General features: G+C 38.7%; 1 protein-coding gene across 5 annotated transcripts; it reads left to right on the top strand.

The window, feature by feature from the left end:
* The first annotated feature begins 49 nt into the window (after positions 1 to 49).
* Positions 50 to 23948, top strand: Ankrd16 (ankyrin repeat domain 16). 5 transcript variants are annotated; one of them, XM_013156518.3, is made up of 7 exons: positions 51 to 1083; positions 2113 to 2354; positions 4384 to 4426; positions 7834 to 7942; positions 17867 to 18028; positions 19316 to 19394; positions 23149 to 23948. In XM_013156518.3, exons 1-7 carry the CDS (start codon positions 770 to 772, stop codon positions 23295 to 23297), a joined length of 1098 nt encoding a protein of 365 aa, XP_013011972.1. In that variant the 5' UTR covers positions 51 to 769; the 3' UTR covers positions 23298 to 23948. The 5 variants fall into 5 exon arrangements, with proteins under 5 accessions (XP_023422337.1, XP_013011972.1, XP_003473573.1 ...); XM_003473525.5 differs by having other exon boundaries at positions 52 to 1083; positions 2113 to 2333; XM_023566569.2 differs by lacking the exon at positions 23149 to 23948 and having other exon boundaries at positions 50 to 1083; positions 19289 to 19394.
* Positions 23949 to 24388: the final 440 nt, after the last annotated feature.

Below are 24388 nucleotides of genomic sequence, written 5' to 3' on the forward strand. Positions count from 1 at the left end.
CTGGAGGGGGCGGGGTCACTGCTAATGAGCCGCGCCCCGTCCGCTCTTCCGCTCGCGCCGAGGAGACAAGGGGAAACTTTCCCAGAGTTCCTTCCAGCTGGCTTTTGGTGAGGGTGGGGTGGAGCAAAACAGTAACCACTCCATCACCGAGAGACCTCGACAGCTTAAGGCCCAAGCAGCAGAAGGCCCGGAGCATCGCAGCCCTGCAGTCACCCCCACTGCAGGCTGCCGGGGAAGGGGCGCGTGGGCTCGGGGGCGGGGAGCAGATCGCGCTCCGGCCTGGTTCCCTCGGGGAGCTACCCCCATCCCAGTGAGCCCGTCCTTCCCTCTCTATGGCTTTAAGGTAGTAGCGCATCCCCACTCTCTGACATTTTATTCCTATGCGGGGAGCCAGTCCAGGATATCAGATACACCCACGTACTCTGAGCTGCACCAAGACGACGCGGGTCCGCGCACCTGGAGAGCAGTAGTAAGAGTGGCCCTCGAGTGTGCTCACCAACGACTGTCCCATCCCTTAGAAGAATCATCACCTCACACTAGGGACCGGGGATTAGGCCACCACGGGGTAAAGGGCTTGAGTGTCTCCGGGGTGGCTGCAGCGGGGACCTGGCAGGGGTAGGGTGAGGCGTCCCGGAGGAGGGTCACGTGCAGGAAGCGAATCCCTGGCCACCTGCTTATTTACCCCTGCCAATCCGAGTTCTTGTCCCCGGAGCTGAGAACTGGGGGTACTTGGGGTCCCACTCACTCGCCCTGGGCCTGGCCCAAGGTGATGGCCACGCCTGGAGACTCGCGGCGCCTCTTCAAGCTAGTGCAGGAGGGCCGACTTCGCGCCCTGCAGGAGGAACTGCAGGCCGCGGGAGTCTGCCAGGAGTTGGCAGGAGACACCTTGCTTCATTGTGCTGCCCGTCATGGACACCGGGACATCCTAGCCTATCTGGTCGAATCCTGGGGCATGGACATCGAGGCCGGGAACCGAGACTACAAGAGGCCTCTGCACGAGGCTGCCAGCATGGGACACCGGGACTGTGTGTGTTACCTGCTGGATCGAGGGGCATCGGTGGACTGCCTGAAGAAGGCTGATTGGTAGGTGGCGAAAATTCTAAAATTCACTCTGCCTCCCCACTTGCTGCAGAATCATGTTTTCGTGTACTATGTCAGTCATTCCCCTTCAACACTACAGCTTGTCCTAGCTCCTGATTCTTTGCCCAGGCCTGCTCAACAGCACGGTGTCCACTCCCAGCCTTCCTGGCATTTTGAGATTAACTCTTCGATAGTTGAGATCACTCACCTTTGGAGACAGAAGAAAATATAATCGAACAGAACATAATGAATTTTGATCAAGGATGTGATGTTCTTTTGAGGACATCTGTGAAATGAGTACATCAGTTGCATTGTTTGAATTGACAGTGCCATAATCTGCATACTTAGGTTTTTATCAGTTAACATTTGCACTGTATGTAGAGGACTGTGTCCTATTATCACATGTGTAATCTTGCTTAACCACCACAGTCAAAATACTTTGTCATCACACAAATCAATCCCATTTTATTAAATTGACATCTCTTTAGTAGTATGTCAGGTTACTTAGAAGGTGTGAACCTTTTAAGGCTTATAACATAATGAAGTGCCTGTCTTCAAGTGATTCCTGATCTACTATGAATAAGAAACACAGAAAAGGGTTGGGGGTGTGGATTAGTGGTAACATACAGAAGACTCTGGATTCCATGTCCAGCTCTGTAAGGAGGCAGAGAGGAGGGACACAAAAGAGGCTCATATAATTAAATAAAATACATCTTCTCCACTGTGGTAGAAACATATACTTGAGGGTTGTTGATGGATTTTTTTTTCCCAATTCATTCCTAATCAGGCTCATAGACAGTTTTGCCCCCATTAACTCTCTCCTGAAGGTACACTATTATTTTTCCCCTCATTATGCCTGTCATGGTCCTCATATCAAGCAAAGAAATTGCCAAAGTTGTTTTGGTACCTCCCAGATACCTCAGTTCTCTAGGTTTTCCATCTGTATCAAGGATGTGCATTTCTTGAAAACCTTGCCCCTTGCTTCTTATGTCAGTGGTCTTGGATATGACAGCTTGTCCTGATTGGCTTTAGGACTCCTCTGATGATGGCTTGCACAAGAAAGAATCTTGAGGTGATCCAGGACCTTGTGGAACATGGTGCCAACCCACTTCTTAAGAACAAAGATGGCTGGAACAGTTTCCACATTGCCAGTCGAGAAGGTGACCCTCTGATCCTCCAGTACTTGCTCACTGTTTGCCCAGATGCCTGGAAGACAGAGAGCAAAATTAGAAGAACTCCTCTGCACACTGCAGGTACAGCCTGCAGCTCTGTAAGTATGTAGGCATGTATGTACAGCCTGCTTCACGCCCCCATTGCTGAATATTATCCTTCAAGTCACCGGTGGAAAAATGAAGGAGTTAGGGAAATAGAAGGCAGGGAATCAGAGCATCTTGGGACCTTTTGGCAGACCATTAATTTTTAAAGCTAATGTAGCTTGGCTAACATGCCTTCCTTATATTAGTTCACTTTTCATATGCATTTGTCTTACCTTCCCTAGTTAGGTAGTAACTAACAAATCTTGAACAAAATCTTGATCTCTTTCTTCCTTGAACTAGTTTCTTCATCAGCAAAATAACAATGGTAATGATGCCCATGTCACAGGGTCATTGTAGGATTTAAGGAGCATGGTTATAGAGGACCACACAGGAAGTAGGGAGCGGGGCGGGGAGTGAGGCAGCAAAGCATTATCTGTGTATACAGTTAACCCTCAGTTCGAATTACATTACCAACAGAGTTTGGATCAACAGCAGTAGATTCCCACAGGAGGATAAACTTTACTGAAAACTGCACATGCAATGGATCTAGGTTGTATACTTCTTCAAATCATCCTGAAACCCTCCACTACTCCTGTCCCTATCAGTGGAACAATTGTCTTCCATTAAACTGGTCCCTGGTACCCAAAATGTTGCAGACCACAGCTTTACACATAGCGCAGAGGGCCGAGGATTTAGCTCAGTGGCATAAGCACCTGCCCTGCCTGGCAAGTGCAAGGCTGTGAGTTTGAGTCCTGGTAACCCCCCCCCCAAATGTCAGCATACACATAGCACAGAATAATGTGTTGCTTCTATTATCCCTTTTACATTCTTCCTAAAAGCAGGAGGAAAAAAGTATTTCTTCATATCCTTGGTAACATCATAGAGGTCTGCATTTAATGCTTATTTACTTCTGGCCTTGTATGTGTCTCTTTTAGTGATAATGTCAAATACAAATTTGGGGTCTAGTTTTCATTGTGTAATGATCCTTAATTCTGAATTTTTAGATTAGGGAAAAACTAAATTATGTGACATAAGTGGATATTGATGTGCTCAGGAGTCCAGAACAAGAAACATGGGAGGTAATGTTAGTTTTCTTAAGTAATACATTAAATTAGGACCTAGCTTTTGGTCTCTGAAAGTCAATGCCTCTTTTATTTTATAGTCTTAAGAAATATCGAGCTAGTTATTGTCTAATCACAGTTGGCCCTTAGGAACTAAAGAATCCTTTGTAAACTTTTGCAAATTGATAGAAAAACATTTCTATGGCTCTTAAATTACTTGACCAGCCCCTTATACGTACACACTTCCCAGAAAATACAATTAGCACCTTGCTATGCACCCAAAATAGGGGAGGACTGATAATCAACATTTTCATTATTGAGTATTGTTTCTTTGTTGTTTCATTTCGAGACAGAGTGTCACTATGTAGTTCAGGCAGGCCTTGAACTCACTTTGTAACCCTGGCTGGCCTTAAATTCATGACAGTCCTTTTGTCTCAGCCTCCCCAGTGCTGGGATTCCAAGTGTACCCCTACATACCCAACTGAGTATAGTTATTTTTAGTAGGAAAACTAAATTCCTGGTTTTGTCATTGGTTGCTTTTGAAAAATGTTTTCTCATTCATGAAAAAAAGCTGATCTTAGAGATTTGCAGCACAAAAATGGAGAGATAGGTGGAGAGAAAAAGAAGTAATAGCTTATCAGGGGCTAGGGATTTAGCTTAGCAGCAAAAGTGCCTGCCTGGCAAGCACTAGGTTGTGAGTTCAATCCCCAGTACAAAAAAAAAAAAAAAAAAAAAAGAAGAAGAAGAAGTAGCAGCATATCAATTTTAGTTGCTCCTTTCTATAGGTCCTAACTAAAAAATGGGGCAGAGAGGAGAGCCAGGAAAAAAGATCAATTTTTTTTTCCCAATGTGGGGATCAAACCCAAGGCCTTGTGCATGCTACTCAAATGTTCTACCAAACAAGCTATATATCCCTAGCCATTTTATGTATGAAGCATTTTATGTATACATTAGAAAGTTCTAATCTTCCAACTATCATCTTCTAGCAATGCATGGCTGTTTAGAAGCAGTAAAGGTGCTTCTTACAAGGTAAGAACAAAACAGTAAATTGGGGAAAATAATGTGTTAATTATGAGTTAATATGTGTCATATAAAAGACTGAAACATTCAGAAAAAAACTTTCAAAAGAAAACAAAGAATATAAGCAGACAATTCAGGGTATAAAGCCAAAATGGTTAAACATGACAAAATTTTGGTGACAAAGCTGCTTATCCCTATATTCAACAAACATGTATATATTTATACAGTACTTAATATAAACTACCCTCTGGAAACTAGGGACGTAGGTCAGTGCTAGAACATTTGCCTAGCGTGTGTAATACCCTGGTTTCAATCTCCAGCACCATCAATCAAGCAACCAAGCAAGAAGATTTTAAAGGAATACTTTCAGGGTGGTTCTGCTGGTAGCACTTGCAGAGAATTAAACACTGGAAAATAAGCAGCTCTGGAGAAAAGATGATAATTGCATTTTTAGACTTGTGCCTGCCAGATATCCTTGTACGGCAGTTAGAGACATAGATCAACAAAGACACAAATGTGAGGTTTGTAAACATAGTGCTGACAATTGAGATCAGAAATATATGAAATGATCTGAGGAAACAATATATCGTTAGAAAACTGCTATGTGGAGTGCTTGCCTACTACAAATAGAAGCATACTTGGTTCCATTCAAACCTACAGTTTTTCTTTCATTTAAGAAACAACTTTTTTGAATGCTTTCACATCAGACTCTGGGTAATACACAGTCTTTCCTGTATTGGAGCCTATAACCTAGTGTCTTAGTTACTTTTCTCATTGCTGAGACAAAATACAATGGTACCACAGTTTTCCACAAATCATGCGAAGAATTAAGTTGGTGAACTAAGGCACTACTAACCTCACACCCAAGTTAAAAGAGAAAAGGTTTGTTTTAGATCTCAGTTTGTAGAACTTTCAGTCTGTAATCAGCTGGTTCCAAGACAGTGCTGTAGCAGAGGCGCAAAGCAGAAGAGAAACAGTCCATGACAAAGCAGGCAGGAGGCAGTGAAGCCTGCCTTCCCTCTCCCTCTTCATATTCCATCCAGGCTATAAACTTAGTGTTTGGTGCCATCCACATCTAGAACTATGTTAAACCCACTCAGTTGTCATATACCCTTAATCCTAGTATCATGCACCCTAGGTAAGCAATGGCAGCCTTTAGAGACTAAGTGCCCAAACTGCTCATAATGTCATTGGCTGGCATCACTATCCCTTTCTGAGCATGTGCATGGCCCCTATGTGCACTGTTATCTGATCTTCAGCTGCTGGGGTAATGCTGGGGTAACTCGGCTCATGCAGATAGAGCAGGCTCTGCATTCCTGCTGCAGCTCACATGTCATAGGATCACTAGATCCAGCCACCTCCAAAAAGCCCCACCTATGAGCACACAAGGCTTTGGGGGGACATTTAGATACAACCATAACACCTTGTGTGGAAGACTGGTATAGATAAATAATCTCACAAGTATAGAGCTACAAGTTATAGTACTGCAACAGGAAAAGTACAGAATGCTGAAGGAGAACAAAGGTATTCGTGTAGGTTAGGCTTGATAAGGAAAGGCCTCTGTTATTTTCAGTATACAGTGAGATTTGGATAAATTGGAGTTCGCCAAAGGAAGAATGAGCAGTCATGTTCCAAGATGGTGCTCAGCAACCAGAGAGGATCAGGAAGCAGAGGAGTTGGGAGGAGTGTGGCAACCCGGAGAAACATGAGCAGGTGCCATGTGATCCTGGTCTTTGGAGATGATGCTGAATTGTGACATTTGTGTCCTTTGTGAACCAGGAAGTAGTTAACAGTTTGCCATGAGCATCACTCAAGTGGCATCTTTGTTTACATATTATACTGAGCATTGCACATGTAGGTGTCATTTCAACCAGTCAATTCTCAGTTGTATGAGATACACATTTGTATATTTGTTTTCTATCGACTATCTTTTGCATACCGTTTATTTAGAAAGTCATATCCGCATTTAATGTGTTTTTTTTTTGGGGGGGGGGTCCGAGGATCGACCTCAACAACCTCACACTTACCAGGCAGATGCTTATGCTGCTCAGCTAAATCTTTGGCCACCTTTGATGTTTGTTTCTAGTGAAATCTAATAAGTTATGGTTATTTTCTTTTAGTAATTTATGTTTATTTTGTTTGTGAAAAATAAACTATAATCTTGTGCAACAATCTATAAAAACTTATTGTAAGTACAGTAGGTATAATTTTATACTTCTCCAGATCTGAGTGATACTCTTTTGCAATGCAAAATGGACACATTTAGAATATGCAAAATGAATAGGAAGGAAGTACCGAAAGATCTGCAGAAGGAAAAACTGGGAAAGGGGAGAAATGTTAGCATATCAGAAAGGAAAAGTTATGCACCTTCTAGACCAAACAATATGAAACTCGTTTGTTATTTATTCAAAACAAGAGGGTTCAAAAGTCATTTACAATTTACATTAGTTGTAATAAACCAAATAATTGAAAAATATGGGATGGCAAAATGCCAACCAGGATGTCCATCATCAATGTCTTCATCATTAAACCTTCAGTGGGTAGACATTTTATGTTATTTTATTTTATTTTTAGTTTAGTGTTTTTTCCAGGGCTGGGAGTTGAACCTAGGGCATTGTGCATGCTAGGCAAGTGCTTTACTACTGAGCTACATCTCTAGCCCCCTGGACATACCACCCACAGGTAAAGAGAAAAGAATGACATAACAGTGTAGTATGTTGTTCAAAGACAGACAGTAATACAAAAAGAATTAGGAAAGACATTAGCTACTATTGTCAAGATCGTAACATATCATTGAACATTGAATTGAATGTTTTAAGATACACCATACAGAAAAATTTTATTTAATAAGTTGTTTTTATACTTTCTATTATAAAAATTTAAAAAATACAACATTTTTGTTCATCTTTTACGTAAATAATTGGACTGGAAAGTAGTTAAATGTTTTGAGCAGAAGAGGGTTTATCCATTGACACTGGCGAGAGGACTGGTTGCTGTGGAAAATGGTAGGACCAGGCAGGAGTCAAAAGGAACATCAGAAAGTTGTCTGCAGTTAATTTAGTTGTAAGAGGGGAAAGCAGAGATGAGGGAAAGATACAGATGTTTTGCAGGGTTCCGCTGCAGAACTGAGACAACTGGATTATGAGAGATAAGGGTAAAGTGATAACAAGAACCATTTAGCTTCTGGCTTGAGGAACTGGTGAGGCAAAAATGCCATCAGATGGGACAGAGAAGAAGCTCCTAAAGACTGAGGGCTCAATGTCAATACTGAGATGAAAACAGAAGGGGAGAGCTCCAGACTGTCACAGACCATCTCTGAAAAGCTTACAGTCTACCTGAGGTGATCAGGTGTGAACTGTCCCTTGAGTTTCAAATGGTGAATATTCACATGTGGTTATTTTCGGTTTGGGCTCTAGGTGCCAGTATGAACCAGACTGCAAGGACAACTGTGGCATTACCCCCTTTATGGATGCAGTTCAGTGCGGTCACATCGACATAGCCAAGCTGCTGCTCAAAACACATAAGGTATTAAAATGGTTTTGTTTTATTCTCCTGGTTCTTCCAACAAATTTTAGGTTACAGGATAAACAGATCACAGTACTCAAATCCCGGCTCTGCCAACTTCTCCAGGGGAGCTCCTTGACCTCTTTAACCATTAATGTGTATCAGTAGTCCCATCTTTCTTTCTTTTTTATTTTAAAAAGTAAAACAGAAAAAAAGAACAGAAATGATACAGAGTTTCAAAAAAGAAAAAAATAGGGAATTAACACTAGTTAATATTTGCATATTGCTATCAGACTTAGTTCAGGTTATAAAATCTAAGCACAAAGTGCTCAATCAATGATAGCACAAACTGTTCTTTTGATGAACTAAGAGATATTAGTAGTGTAGTTATTGGCTGGGGATTTAGCTCAGCGGCATAAGCACCTGCCTTGCAAGCAGGCGGTCATGAGTTCGATCCCCGGTACCGATAAAAAAAAAAAAAAAGAAAAAGACAAAAAAAAAAAAAAAGTAGTGTAGTTATCTGTGTGCATACTTATACATACATACATTTATATATGCTTACAAACATACATGTGTTCTTTTCCTTTCTTCCTTTTTTCCTTTCCCCTTTCCCAGTAGTTCTGTCCTTTTGAGCACTTCATTTCCCTTTCATTATTACAATATCTATTGTATATTTTGGATCTTATTGCTCTTTCAGATTTTTACTTTTTTATAGGAAGACAAAATAATATTTATAATATTGATTTATTTCACTTATGAGTATGGTCTCAAGTTGCCTCCATTTGCATATAAAAGCCTCAAGATTATCCTTTTTTATAACTGAGTAATGTTCCGTTATATAAAAATACCACAACTTTTTTATCCATTTTGAAGTTGATGGGCATTTTGGTTTTTCCAAGATTTAGCTATTACAAATTGTGATGCTACAAACATGGATGGACATATAGCATGGTGGCATGACATTTTCAGTTTTTCTGGGAAAATACTCAGAAGAAGAATAGCTAGATTAAATAGGACTTGCAATCCTAGTTTTTTGAGGAATCTCCATACTGATTTCCACAATGGTTGCACCAGTCTACACTCCCACCAACAGTGGAGAAGTGTTCCTTTTTCCCCACAGATCCACCAACATGTGATATTGGTTGATTTCTTGATGGCAGCCTTTCTTTCTGGAGTGAGAAGGGATCTTAGTATTGTTTTAATTTGCATTTCTCAAATGACCAGTGATGTTGAGCATGTCTTCATGTATTTATTTGCCATTTGTATTTTTTTATCTTAAAAGTGCATGTTCATTTCAGATACCCTTTTCGGATTAGGTCTTTGAATTTGGCTGCCCAGTTGTTGATTCTGGGAAGTACTTCCTATGCAGTTTGCATTTTGTTTATAAACTCTTTCCCTACTCAGATATCTTCAAGATTTCTACCTACCTTATCTTCTAGCAGATTTAGTTTTTCTGTTTCAATATTTAGGTCTTTGATCCATTTTGACTTTAGTTTAATGCGTGGTGATAAACATCAGTCTAGTTTCAGTCTTTAGCATGTGGAAAGCCACTTTTTCCAGCACCATTTATTAAAGAGGCTGTCTTTCTTCCAGTGAATGTGTTTAGCTCATTTGTCAAAGATAAGTTGGCAAAGTGTCTTTGTAGTTGTGTCTTCATCTGTTAATCTGTTCCATTGATCCTCAGGTCTGTTTTTGGGTTTGGTTTTGTCGCCAACACCATGCTGATTTTATCACTGTAGCTTTGTAATATAATTTCAAGTTAGGGATTGTGATACCTCCTGCCTTGCCTTTGTTGCCCAGGATTGCCTTTACTATTCTAGGTCTCTTCTGTTTTCAAATGAATTTTAGGAATGTTTTCTCTACATCTGTAAAGTATGATTTTGGCATTTTGATCAGAATTGCATTAAACCTGTATAACAATTTTGGGAGTATAACCATTTTCACAATGTTGGTTTTTCCTAACCAACAGCAAAAAATACCTTTCCTTTTTTAGAGTACTGTAGTTTTTTTAATATATTGGTCTTTTACATCCTTTGTTAGGGTGATTCCTAAGTATTTCACTGTTTTGAATGCTATTGTAAAAGGAATCATTTCTGTAATTTCTCTCTCAGTGGGTTTGTTGTTTGTGTACAGGAATACTATTGATTTTTGAGTGCTGACACTGTATCTGGCTACACTGCTGAATTTGCTTATTAACTCTAGTAGTCTTTTCATGGAGTTTTTGGGATCTTCTATGTAGAATATCATGTTTGCAAATAGTGATAATTTGACTTCTTACTTTTATATCCTTATTCGCTTTATTTTTCTCTCTTATCTAATTGCTCTAGCTTATTATTACTGAACTATATTGAATAGGAGTGGTGATAGTAGACATCCTTGTCTGATTCCCTGATTTTAGAGTGAAAGCTTTCAGGTTTTGACCATTTAGTATAATATTGGCTATTGGTTTGTCATATATGACTTTTATCAGATTGAAGTAGATGCCATCTATTCCAAGTTTCTGTAGGGTTTTTATGATGAACAAATGTTGGACTTTATCAAAAGCTTTTTCTGTGTCTATTGAATGATCATGTGATTTTTGTCTTTGGCACTGTTGATGTGGTGTATTACATTTATTGATTTGCATATGTTAAGCCATCTCTGCATTCCTGCAATAAATCCCACTTGGTTATGGTATATAATCTTCTTAATGATTTACTGCATTCTCTTTGCCAGTATTTTATTGAGAATTTTTGCATCCATGTTCATTAGCAAAATTGGCCTATAATTCTCCTTTTTTGGTTGCATCTCTCTCTGTTTTTAATATCAGAGTAAGGTATGAGTTAAGAATTGTGTCCCTTTCAATTGCATCGAAAAGTTTGAGGAGTATTGACATTAAATCTTCTCTAAATTCTTTATAAAATTCAGCTGTAAATTCATCAGGACTTGGACTTTTCTTTGTTGGTAAGTTTTTAATCACATTTTCAATTTTGGTAACTGATACTGAGTTATTCAGAATTGTTATATCTTCTTGATACAGCTTTGGTAATTCATACACTGACTTGTTCGTCTTTTTCTAGAAGTTTGAGGTGTAGCATTAGGTTGTTTATTTGTGCTCCTTCTGTTATCCTGATATGGCAGTTCATTGCTATATAATTTTCTCTTAGGACTGCTTTCACAGTATCCCACAGGTTTTGGTATACTGTATCTGCATTTTTATTGAATTGTAGGTGTTGTTTAATTTCTTCTTTAATTTCACCAATAATCTTTGGTTGTTCAAGGGGTTGTTATTTAATTTCTATGTGTTTATTTTTTAAAATTTTATTTAAAGAAAGACAAAACAAAACAGAAAATGGGTAGAAATAATACATACTTTCAAAGAAAAATATAAACAGTAATAAATCACTAGTTGATGTTTACATATTGTCCTCTTACAAATAATTGTTCAAGATACAAAAGTGGAACATATAAGTGGGAATTCAAACAGTGAGACTGCACATAGTTCTGTTCGACTATCTAATAAGAACTTAGTAATATGGTTATCAATCCTATATAATTAAACATACATGCATTTATCCGTATCTTCATTTATGTTGAGATTAAACAAACCAAAGCAGACTAAAATCACTCTGAACAAAGAATAATAGTATTGCTGGATTTCACATCATGACACTCCAGAATCAGCACTGAGTACTGTAGTGCCTTTTTTTCCTTCAAAGTATTTGTTCATTTCATCATGTGTCATAAGATCAGTTCTCGTAAACTGTTTATAGGTTTTACGCAAGCATGAGTCTTAACATGTATTTCTATCCTTTCTATATTAGAGGGAGAGGCAGAACAAAGCAGGACAGAGCAAAACATTTTCCTATAGACACATAAAACTAAAAAGACATATAAAACTGCTATACAAGGAGTTCTACCATGGTTGCTGTGTTGTCTCTTGTTATTATCAATAGAATTGGCTATATCATGACATATAGTCTAAGTGAAAATATCAGTACATAACAGTATTAGTAGAAATACAACTTTGTAGGTAGTGTAGAACTACAAAAACAGGTAGTAGTCAAACCAGAATGGTTATCATAGTGAATTATTGTCATTTTCAGTATAGTTGTCTATACTTTTAGACTTGATACTATCAACTTTTGTTTTGCATAAAATCTGTCAATAACAAATAGCAATCATACAAATCAGATTTAACTAAGATCAGTCATGATAGAACAGTGTAAGTTATACAGGGATCCAGATTAAGTTAATAGGAAATTAAAAATGATTACTGAGCTATATCCTGATATTTTTGGGATAGCTATCTGTGCCCTCAGATCTAGTACTTGTATAGAAACTGGGACAGAATAAGTTGTATCTAAGCAGAGTGGTACGAGTAATGTGGGTTTTAATTCCTGATACATTATTAGCAATATCTTCTGCTGTCTTTTTTAAGACTGTTTCCCCCCTTTCACTCCCCAGGGTGTACTGTGCATTTTTGGATCTCCCCAACACCCTCAGTTTTATATTGGGTGATAACCTGTTATTTACCTAAATGGTTCCAAACTTGCGCTCTAGTTGTATTTCTTTACCTATTAAAGCCTGTCTTTCCAACCTATCCATAAATACTTGTCCAGTTGCCCCTATTACTCTCTGGTTTCCTATCACATAGAGTACTGTTTTCTCATATTTGATTTTTGGTTCATATACTGTTTTTCAGGTTAATTATATTTCCTATAAAGAGCATCTTGGTGGACCCTACCTCTTGATCCACTCTGCCTGTGATTCTCTCTTTTTTCCTTATCTAGGCCATCTATAGTAGAAATTATATTGAACTTTCTCTGCCTCATTTCTTTTGTGCTCTTTTTCCATCATTAGTTGTCTGTTTGTCTTCTTCATTTTGTTTTCTGCTCCATTCATTGAGGCCTCTCTGCCACTGTTCCTGAAATCCTGGTACTTTTCTCTCCCTTTAGAATGTCCTGCAGTATTCTCTGTAGAGTTGGATTGGTGGTTGTGAATTCCTCCAGTTCCTCTTTATCTTAGAAGCATCTTGTTTCTCCATATTCTAGAGACAGTTTTTCAGGGTACATCAATCTGGAATGGAGGTTATTTTCTTTCAGGGCTTGGAATACTTTGCTTCATGCTCTTCTCAATTTGATGGTTTGTGCCGAGAAGTCTGCCGTAATTCTGATGGGTTTTCCCTTGTAAGTAATCTGTTTCTTGTCTCTGACAGCTTATAATATTCTGTTCTTATATTGAATTTCTGGGGTCTTGATTATTATATGCCTGGGTATAGTTCTGTTTTGATTGTAGGTGGCTGGAGTTCTGTATGCCTCTTACATCTGAATATCATTTCCTTTTTCTATGTTTGGGAAGTTTTCCTTAATTATTTCTGTGAATAGCCTTTGTAGTTCCTTTTGTCTATACTCCAGCTTCTTCATTCACATCCATTATTCTTAGTTATAGATCCTTTTGTCATCTTCTAGCTTTTGTATTGTTACTGCATGTTTCCTTGTTATTTTTAAGAAATTTTTCCTTTTATGATCCCACATTGCAAACCTGTCCTCCAGTTTGGATAATCTATCCTTAGTTTGTTTCAAGCAGTTTTGCCAGCTTTCAATGGAGTTTTTAATTTCCTGGTAATCTCTTTGAACCTGCTTCATGTATTCTATGTTTTCTTTATATTCTTCATCGAACAATTCTCCCCTTTTTTTGTTTTCCCTCCATTCTTCCATCTGTGTCTTCTTGAGAGGTGCTTAGAATTTCTTTTATTAATCTACTTATATCTTGCTTTACTTGGTTAAATATTTCACTTTTGAACTCGTCTATGAGGTCCCGAAGATATCGCTTTATGTCCACTGGTGCCATGTCTGATATTGCGTGTTTGCCATCCTCAATCTCCTTTGCATTTACCTTTCCTGGATCAGTGTTCTCAGAGTTGGCAGCTAGGGACCCTTTTTATTGCTTCCTCTTCTCATATTTTTTGTTCCCTCCATACAGATGTATATAGGAGGCCCCAGTTTCTTTCTCTGTTGGTTATAGTTTGTCTGAAGTGCCCTGACTAGGTACTCCTGCCCACTGCAGTGTACGATGGAGGTACAAACAGGGGCAGCATATGCTGGGCCCTCCCCTCCGAGTCAGTCAACTTACTGAGGTCTTCACTGCATTAGGGTGCACTGCTAGGTGTAGGGACTTGGCTTGGGCTAACCTGTTGGGTCTCAGCCCAGGGCATGACCCAGGCCAAGCACACCCCACCAGTTCCACTTGAGAAAGAAACAGCTCACTGAAGTCACCGTTGCTCCTTGTTCTTGGCAGTCTGCCCAGGCCCAGAATGTCATTTGTTGGAGTCCCTTTTTCTGTGGATTGGTTTTATTCCTGTCACTCACCACAGGTCAATGCAGGTTCCCCGCAAGCTCAACTCTCTGTTCAGCTTGCTGACCCCCGACCTCAGTGTGAGTGCATCTCCAGTGAGTTGAAGTAGAGGCTTTCAGGTAGCTTGGCAAATCTCAGCTGCACAAGTTCAAGCACTGCAGCAGGAGCACCAAGTATTTAGCCGTTCCAATAGTAGCACCAGGACTGTATGTTTAATTGATTTCTCTCAGCTTAGTTTGTTCCTGGGTCGGGAAGATCCATCTCCCTCTGTTCGGGACTCCCCATGCTGTATTATTTTGTGAATCTAAGTTGACTATCTCAGGGAGTCTCTGTAGCCTGATGTTATCTATCTGCCATCTTTACTGGAACCCTTTTCCATGTGTTTATGTAGGTTTTGCGGTTTTTTTTGCCATTAATTTTCCATTTCAGTGCACTATGGTCAGATAACATGCATGAGATAATTTCAGTCCCTTTGCATTTACTTAAGAATGTTCTATGGGCTAATATACAGTCTATTTTAGAGAATGTCCTATGCATAGTTGAGAAGAATGTGTATTCTGATGTATTTGGGTGGAACACTCTGTAAACATCTACTAAGCCCATTTGCTCACAGATTTGATTCAGTTGTGTTATTTCTTTGCCAAGTTTTTGTCTAGATGATATATCTCTTTGTGACAATGGAGTATTAAGGTCCCCTATTACAACTGTGTTCATGTCTATTAATATTTGTCTTATATAGTTGGGTGCTTCTGTATTTGGTGCATATATGTTTATGATTGTTAGCTCTTCCTCTTGAATTATTTCCCTAACAAGTCTATAGTGACCTTCTTTATCTCTTTTGATCATTTTTGGTTTGAAGTTCACATTGTCTGTGAACAGAATAGCTACCCCTGCTTTTTTTTTTCTGGGTTCCTATTGCATGGAATATGGTTTTCCATCCTTTGACTTTTAGTCTATGAGTTTCTTTTTGATTCAGATGAATTTCCTGTATAAGCATATTGTTGAAGCCTGTTTCTTAATCCATTCTGTCAACCCATTTTTTTTAATTGGTGAATTGAAGCCATTTACTTTAATAGATAACACTGATATGTACTGGCTGGACTTTGTCATGTTATTTTCCTGTTGTTGATTTCCTGCTTTTTCCCCTTATTTATTTGCTTGCCCTGTCTGGTGGTTTCTTTCTTTGTTGTTCTGGAAATTGTAGTCATTTTATCTCTTTCTATTGTGTCTTCCAATACTCTTTCTAGAGTTAGTGGACATGAATTTCTTCAGTTGGTCTTTTTCATGGAAGTATCTTATTTCTCCATTAATTTTCTTTCTTCTTCTTTTTTTTTTTTTTTTTGTCTTTTTCATTTTTATTGGTTCCGGGGATCGAACTCACAACCGCCTGCTTGCAAGGCAGGTGCAAACGCTGCTGAGCTAAATCCCCAGCCCCATTCTCCATTAATTTTCAAAGAACATTTTGCAGGGTACATAAATCTGTATTGAAAGTTGTTTTCTTTCGGAGCTTGAAGCACTTTAGTCCAAGCTCATCTAGACTTGAGGGTTTGTGCTGAGAAGTGTGCCATGATTCTGATAGATTTTCCTTGATAGGTGAGTTGTGACTTTTCTCCAACAGTTTTTATCATTTTGTTTTTATGCTGAATTTTTGGGGTCTTAATTGTTATATGTGTAGGTGTAGATTTATTTTGGTTATGACTGTTTGGTGTTCTGTATGTATCACTTATCTGTGTCTGATTCTTTTCCCACGTTTGGGAAATTTTCTGCTACTATTTCTCTGAATAGTTTATAGTGTCATTTGCATTGACTCCTGCATCTTCATTGATGCCTATTTATCTTATATTGTTTCTCTTTGCATCGTCTTGAAGCTATTGAATTGTCATTTCATGCTGTCTTGTTATTTTTAAAAGTTCTTTCCTTTTCTGATCACTAGCTGCGATCCTGTCCTTAAGGTCTGAAATTCTATCCTCAGCTTCATTCAAATGATTTCGCTAGTTTTCAATAGAATTTTTTATTACCTGGATATCTCTTTGAATTTATTTCATGCATTCTACTTCTTTTCTATATTGTTCATTTAAGGTTTCCATCATTTTCCCATGCTCCTGTACTTTTTTATCTATGTCTTTTCTAGGTACACTGAACAACTCCTTTATTAAAGTTGTCATTTCTTTACATGAAAGATTATTTCTAATCTGATTTCCTCTATAACCTCATGGATTTGTTTCTTTATTTGACTTGCTATCTTTTCAGAAATTTCAGATGTGTGACTTCTAATGTCCTCTATTTTGTTGTCCCCTGTACTTGTTCCTGATGGATTGGACATTTGAGATTGCATTTTGTTTTATTGCTTTGTTATTTTTACCCCTTGTGTTAATATTTTGGTCTTTTCAATCCCACTAGTCTCAACTGTCCATCCTGTGTGTCTTAGAGTCCTTCTGTGTGGTTGATATTTGTCCAATTGCTGGGTCCCACAATGAAGGGGAGGGGCCAGCCACCTGAATTCCTCCTGTAGGGCTTATTGGGTGAGTCTTATATTCTTCCTAGGCTGACTAGCTTAGGAGTATCGATATACATCAGCCCTTAGTTCCTGTTGTTACTATGGCTTCAGGCTGCCAGATCTACCTGGCTGTGGTGTGCACCTCAGCTGGGACCGTTCTGTGTCACTGGGTGTCTCGTAGGCTCTTTTCATTTCTCCAGAGTTTGGGGAGGCCTTGTTGGCACTCTCCTCAACCCACCTGGTATTCTCTATTCAGAAGAAGGACTCACCCACACCCTTGCCAGACTCACCAAGGTCCTACAGGTAGGGGATAGTTCACAGCTGCTCCTGTTTACCCACTAAGGTCCTCTATTTAAGAGGGAAACTCACCACATTGTCACAAGCCCACTGAGGTCTTCTCTGTGGGTGAGGGGTTGCTGAGACTTCCACCAGCCCACCAAGATTCTGCAGGTGGTGGAAGAGGTTGCTAATTGTCCATGGGCTGCTGCAGTCTTTCGGATTGAGGGAAGGGCAACCAACCATACTGCTGGTCTCTAAGGTGGTGGAGCAAACAGGAGGTGCAACAGATGATCCCACTGGCCCCTAGGTCAATGGGGTGAGGAGGAGGGGCTAGGCCACTGATCCCACCAACCTGTAGGTCCATGGGGTGAGGGTGAAGGGAGTGAGGCCAACTATCCTGCAGACCCCTATGTCTGTGGGGCAAAGAGAGCGAGGCTGATGATCCTGCAAATCCCTAGTCCATGGTGCATGGAGAGGGGCAAGGCCAACGATCCCAGCTTCCCCTAGGTCTGTCCGATCTTTAAAATAAGAAGCTTCCTGTAAGAATTAAACAATAAAGGCGGGCATGGTGGCTCACACCTGTAATCCCAGCACTCAGGAGGCTGAGGTGGGAGGATTGTTGCGAGTTCGAGACCAGCCTGGAGTACAAAGTGAGCTCAAGGCCAGCCTGAGCTGCATAGTGAGACCCCATTAGTCTTTTGAGAATCAGACAAAATCTCTGCATCCTTTACCCACAGAAGCATGTATAGACAACTAAGTTTTGCCAAAATGTCAGCAGGTGTATGGACCAGGTGTCTGCTTTGAACCTTCTTTTTTCCTCTCTTGTCTCCTAGGCTTGTTTTTCAGCTGAGGATAGCCTGGGAGCCCAGGCTTTGCACAGGGCAGCAATCACTGGGCAAGATGAAGCCATCCGATTTTTGGTGTCCGATCTTGGCATCAACGTAGATGTGAGAGCAGCAACAACCCATCTCACAGCACTTCATTATGCAGCTAAGGTTTGTCTTTTCTTTTGATGGTGTCCCTGCTTATTAGACTTGCTTAGTACCATTGATAGATAGCTCTGTATTCCTAATTCCTTTAGCTCTATCTTTATAAAAAAAAATTGCTCACATTCCTGAAAAAGTCATGACTCTTAAGTCCAATGTCCCCTTTAATAGAAACATGACTTTGTTTCTATGAAAAAAACCTTGTATTCCATGAAATACCTGGCCTTTGTGCCCCTTCCTAAATTTTTGTTTTCAGGAATAACATTATATAAAGCCACAAAGACCCATAGTATGAAATTCCTAGCTCTCTATCCTCACACTGAGTTTCAGAAGTTAAAAATCTCTTTAACTGGGACAAGAGAATGAAGATGTACTAAATTTTTTCACTAGAAAAGGAGCCTTTTTAAGTGCTAAGAGTCTTACACACATCTCTACATTATATGGTGGCCAAGTGCCTTTTTTTTTTTTTTTTCTTTTTTGGTGCCAGGGATTGAACTCACGATCTCACATTTGCCAAGAAGGGACTTACACTGCTGAGCTAAACCCCCAGCCCCGACATGCCTTTATTTACTTTTCTAGAAGCAGGAATAAATTTTTTTCTGATGTACTACACTCTCCTGTCTAATTTCCCCATTGTGAGCAAATGGAGAGGTTTGTGAGGATGGAGTGAGAGTACTATCCGTGGCTACAGGATGAGAAAAGCTAGTGTTTCCTCTGTGACAAGATTAAGCCTTGATTTTGTTCTCACTATATATTAATAGACTGATTGGCTACATAAAGAGTATATAAATTACTTTATATATAATTTTACCTCTGTCTTTTCTGAGGGATTTTGGTCTTTTTTCAATTTATCTCTACCCTAAAGATTTTATCAGAATAGGTTTGCTTGGGGCTGGGGGTTTAGCTCAGCAGCATAAGCGCCTGCCTTGCAAGCAGGCAGTCGTGAGTTCGATCCCTGGTACCAATAAAAACGAAAAAGACCAAAAAAAAAAAAAAGAATAGGTTTGCTTGAGAAGCTTTGGAATTGTGACCACAAGATTTATACTGATGGAAACCCAACTGTATTAGGTCAGTACTGTGGCCTACAAAGTTGAAAATCTGTATCTTAATAATTAAATGTTATAAAATACTTATTTAATGAATTATAGCAGAATTGAGAATGATATAACAAGCTTTCTTTAAGACCGGAAAATTCAGTTTTAGGAGTTTACTGTTTTAGAAAAGTAATATGGGTTTATGTTTAAAGGTTTGCTTTTGTCCTCAACACAGTGGTAATGAATTTATTTCAACATTCAGGAAGGGCACACAAGCACAATTCAGACTCTTCTATCCTTGGGTGCTGACATCAATGCTAAAGATGAAAGGAATCGATCAGGTATTGACTGTAAACAATACGTGTTCTTTTATATCGTAAACATTGGTTTGGAGCTGGAGTATAGTTCAGTGGTACAGTGTTTGTCTAACATGTGCAAGGCAGTAGGGTTTAGTCCTTATCACCTCAAACTAAACAAAATAAAAATTTAGTTTTAATATTTTTCCAGTGATCCAATAACCTTTCCCTAAAGTCAGTTTTCCTTCCTGCAAAAGTACAGAATTGTTGGTATTGCTGTGATGATGATGGATGATTATGACACTTTACTACCACCTTAGTTATTACTGTTACTTTAAACCATAGCAATATACAGTGTATGTGGCATAAAAGCACTTTTGCTGTAACCCTTACGGATACCTGCTCTCAAAATAGTGTATAGATATTAGGGCTCAGAAATAGTATTCTTAGATAGGGTTTTTTGGTTTGTTTGTTTAGGGTTTTATTTTACTTTTTGGAGTTTTGGAAGAGGTTAGTTTATATTTTTGTTTTTTATGCTTGGGGTCAAATCAAGGGTCTTGTGTGTGCTGGGCACACATATTCTGTCTCACAGAGCTACTACACTTTCAACCCTGCTCAGGGTTAATTCTTTAGACTTGGATTTCTTTTTTAATTGTGCTTATTGGTGCATATTTTTTATACATATTGACCACATTCATTATAGGGAATTTATACTAGTACATAACACATCTCAATTCTTCTTTTCCTATTCACCTCCCTTTCCTTCAATCCTTTTTCACCTCCTCATTTACACAAGCACTTTTTCCTTTCTTCCTCCTCCCTTTCCCCTCCCTTGTTCCCCTTCCCATTTGGACATTTTCTTCCGCTTCCCGATATCTATTCTTCTCATGTTCATTTACCCTTTGCTCACACAAGAGAAACAATGCAAAATTTAAACTTGTGTGTGTGATCCATTTCATTTAAGATAATGGTTTTCCTACAAATGATTCAAATTTATCCTTTATGGCAGAGTACTATTCCATTGTCTATAAATAACACATCTTCTTTACCCATTCATTGGTTGATGAACATATGCGCTGTTTCCAAGATTGTTATTACAAGTTGTGTAGCTATAAATATGGGTATGCATATATCACCATGTATGATACCTTTAACTCTTTCAGGAACATCCTAGAAGGGGAATAGCTGAGTCAAATGGAACATCTAATGCTAGTTTTTTGAGGTAAACCTATACTGACTTCCACAGTGGTTGCATCAGCTTACATTTCCATCAGCAATGGAGAAGGGCTCCTTTTTTGCCACAGCATCACCAGCATTCATTATTGCTTGATTTCCAGTAGCTAATCTTTCTGGAGTGAGATGAAATCCCAGTGTTTTCATTTCTATTTTCCAAATGACCAGTGATATTGAACATTTTTTCATATATTTATTTGCATTTCTACTTCTTCATCTGAGGAATCCCTGTTTATTTTGGATGCCCAGTTTTGGATTGGGTCTTTAAATTTGGAGGGATCTGATTTTTTTTTTAAGTTTTTTTAATAAATTCTAGATGTTAGTCCTTTGATGAGTAGCTGGTAAAAATTTTTCCCATTCTGTGGGTTATCTCTTCACTCTGTTGGTAGTTTCTTTTGCTGTATAGAAGCTTTTTAATTTGATGTGACTCTAGCTGTTGATTCTTTGTGATATTTCCTGTGCAATTGAGGTTTCATTCATAAGATACCTATGCATTCTAGAGTTTTACCTATTCTATCTTAAAGCAGATTGCTTCTGTTTTAATATTTAGATCTTTGATGCATTTCAATTTTATGAGTCTAAATTCAGTTTTTGGGATGTGGAAAGGCTGTTTTCTCAGTACCATTTATTAAAGAGGCTATCTTTCTTCCAGTGAAGGTGTTTGGCCCCTTTGTCAAAGGTGAGGTAGGTGAGGATGCTTGGTGTTGTTTTGCATCTTCTGTTCTGTTTCACTGGTCCTCAGATCTGTTTTGTTTTTTTTGTTTTTTTTTTTTTTTTTGCCAGTGCCATGTTGTGTTTATCATAGTAGCCTTGTGCTATAACTTCAAATTAGGAATTATGATGCCCCTTCCTTGCCCTTGTTGCCCAGAATTTGCTTTTGCTGTTGTATGTCTCTTTTGGTTCTATATGAATTTTATGATTGTTTGCCCTAGTTCTGTGAGGTATGAAATTGGTATTTTGATTGGAATTGCATTAAATCTGTATAGCAATTTCAGAAGTGTGGCCATTTTCACTATATTGGTTTTGCCTAACCAAGAATAGGGGATATCTCTCCATTTTCTGATATCCTCTTTAGCATTCTGTAGTTTTCAATGTGTAGATCTCTCACATCCTTTATTAGATTGATTCCTAAGAATTTCATTTTTCATGATGAAAATATGATGGGATTTTCTTTGGAAGGCAGTTTGTTTATTTTGTTTATTTTGTTTATTTTGTTTTGGTTTCAGTTTTTTGAGACAGAGTTTCACTTTGTACCTCAGGCTGCCCTTGAACTTATATGTAGTTCAGGCTGGCCTCAAACTTGTGATCCTCCTGCCACAGCCTCCTGAGTGCTTGGCTTACAAGCATGTGCCACCACACCTAGCCTCTTGAAGTGATTGTAAAGGTGTTGTTTCCCTAATTTCTTTTTTTTTTTTTTTCATCACTATACTAATGAGGAAGTTTCCCTAATTTCTCTCTCAGTTTGTTATTTGTGCATAGAAATACCATTGATTATTGAGCGTTGTCAATGATTCTGCTGTGCTGCTGCATTTGGTTTTTAAATCGAGGAGTCTTTCAGTAGTTTTTAGGGTCTTCTATGTAAAGTATCACGTCATCCACAAATAATGATAGTTTAACTTCTTTTTTTCCTATTCCCTTTATTTCTTTCTCTTGTCTAATTGGTCTGCTTAATGTTTCCAGAACTATATTAAACCCAGGTGGTAACAGTGAGTATTCTTGTCTTGTTCCTGATTTTAGAGTAAAAGCTTTCAGTTTTTGGCCATTTAGTAGGCTGCTGATTGTTGGTGTCACAGATGGTTTTTATTAGATTGAGATACAAAAAAAAATTCCAATTTTCTGTAGGGTTTTTATCATGAGTGGGTGTTAGACTTTGTCACATGCTCTTTCTGTGTCTGCTGATATAAATCATGTGGTTTTGGACTTTAGAATAAATCCTTTAATTAGTGTTCTGAGAGACAAAGGCCATCTTTTGGGATTTATTGGAATCTTCATGCTTCAAAGACTTGCCGTCAGCTAATCCTCATGCCAGAGCTGGAAGGCTGCTGCCCCAGGCAGGGATCCAGGCTGGCTCCTCAAGTTCAGACAGCAGAACTAGAGATACTCTTATACTCAGCATACCAGGACCCAGCAACCCTTGATTTCTCCACCTAGAATGGAAAGATGGGTCAGCAGATTTGCTTTTTGCCATATCATTGTCATTTAAGGGATTTTCACTTACAAAGAGAATTGAACAAGATGTTGAAGTTTTCTGTACCACAAAAGCTATGTTTAATGCAGACAGGAGTGAGCAAGAGGAAAAAGCATCTCTTCTTTCCTATTAGTTTCTTCCACTGCTTTAGAAAAGTTTCTTAAATTCTCTTTAACTGATGTTATCTTTAAAAATACTTTTAACCAAATCAGGTTAAAAAATATATTGTCACCCAATATAGACTAAGTCATAGGGATGGATCATGAAGGTGTAAAGTCTGTGTAATTGAATGAACCAGTATTTTTGTTGGTACAATGGACTTGCAAGATCAGCATTGCTGCAGGGGTCATGTTCTGTGTCATTTTTGTGTCCCCTCAGCCCTGCATCTGGCCTATGCAGGCCAGCACTTGGCTTGCGCTGAGTTCCTCCTGCAGTCTGGCCTGAAGGATTCAGAAGATGTAACGGGCACCCTGGCTCAGCAGCTCACAAAGAAAGCAGATGTTCTTCAGGGCTTCAACTTGACATAAGAGTGTTCCTAAAAGGAGACAATAAAGTGTGTGATAGTTGATATCCTGATTCGTATATCACTAGCAAATTCAGTAAAATTATTCAGTGTGCAACCTTTTCGTCTCCTGCTTTCCCTCCTGCATGCTCCTCTTCCACAGAGGATGTCACACATGACCAGCACTGGGTTGCTAGCTCTGAGACTGGCAGGTTATAAAATCCGCAGCACAGGCATAATCTTTCCCTAGTCCATATTTCACTTTTTCCACGCTAAAAGGAGGATTAGATAATGTTTATGAAATTAGTCTCTGAAATCTTTAGTGAAACATGTAACATGAATGACTATAATACATATATTTTTGTAAATATATGGACATGTGTTACAGTATTGTATGGTAAGGTGATGAAGGTATTAAAAATGTAAATTGCTGTTAATTTGAACCAAAAAATATAATTAGTCTGTTTAATTTCTTCCTTCATAGGCTTTTACTTCTCCATTCCAGTGGTCAACTTCTGGTTTCATAGCTGGGAAAGAAATATTTATCTGTTCCACAAGGAGTTAATGAAAACTTTTCCAATTAAGCTATAAAGTTTTAATTTTTAGAGTTTTGTATTTTAATGTACAAGTTCTGTACTGGCCCTGTTTTGGTAATAAATAACACTTAGAAAATGCAGCTGTTTCCAAAGCTTTTCCATTGTCCCCTCCCATTTACTCTGCAAAGTTTCCTGACTGTTGAAAAATGAACACTCTTTTTTTTTTTTGAGACAGAATTTTGCTCTGTAATTCAGGTTGGCCTTGAACTCACAGCAATCCTCTTGCCGCAGCCTCCTGAAATGGTGGGATTGCAGGTGTGGGCCGCTCAATATATGCCTAACAACTCACAAATAATGTGGTCTTTAAAACAGGTTAAAGGGTAGGATGAGTGCTCAGACACTGAAATTTATTAACTGTTTTTTTTTTATCCTTTTTCTTTTTTGAGTCATTTTCTCTATTACAAAGCATAATTATTACTTTATATCAGTCTTGTGTAAAATGGTATGTGTCAGTCGTAAGCAAGATTTAATCCTTTTGTTCAGTATAATCCAGCTAATTCTCATTACATACCCACCTTTT

This window comes from Cavia porcellus, unplaced genomic scaffold, assembly GCF_034190915.1.
Source record: "Cavia porcellus strain 051 isolate PalLab524CR breed Dunkin Hartley unplaced genomic scaffold, mCavPor4.1 scaffold_13, whole genome shotgun sequence".
Taxonomy (NCBI): domain Eukaryota; kingdom Metazoa; phylum Chordata; class Mammalia; order Rodentia; family Caviidae; genus Cavia; species Cavia porcellus.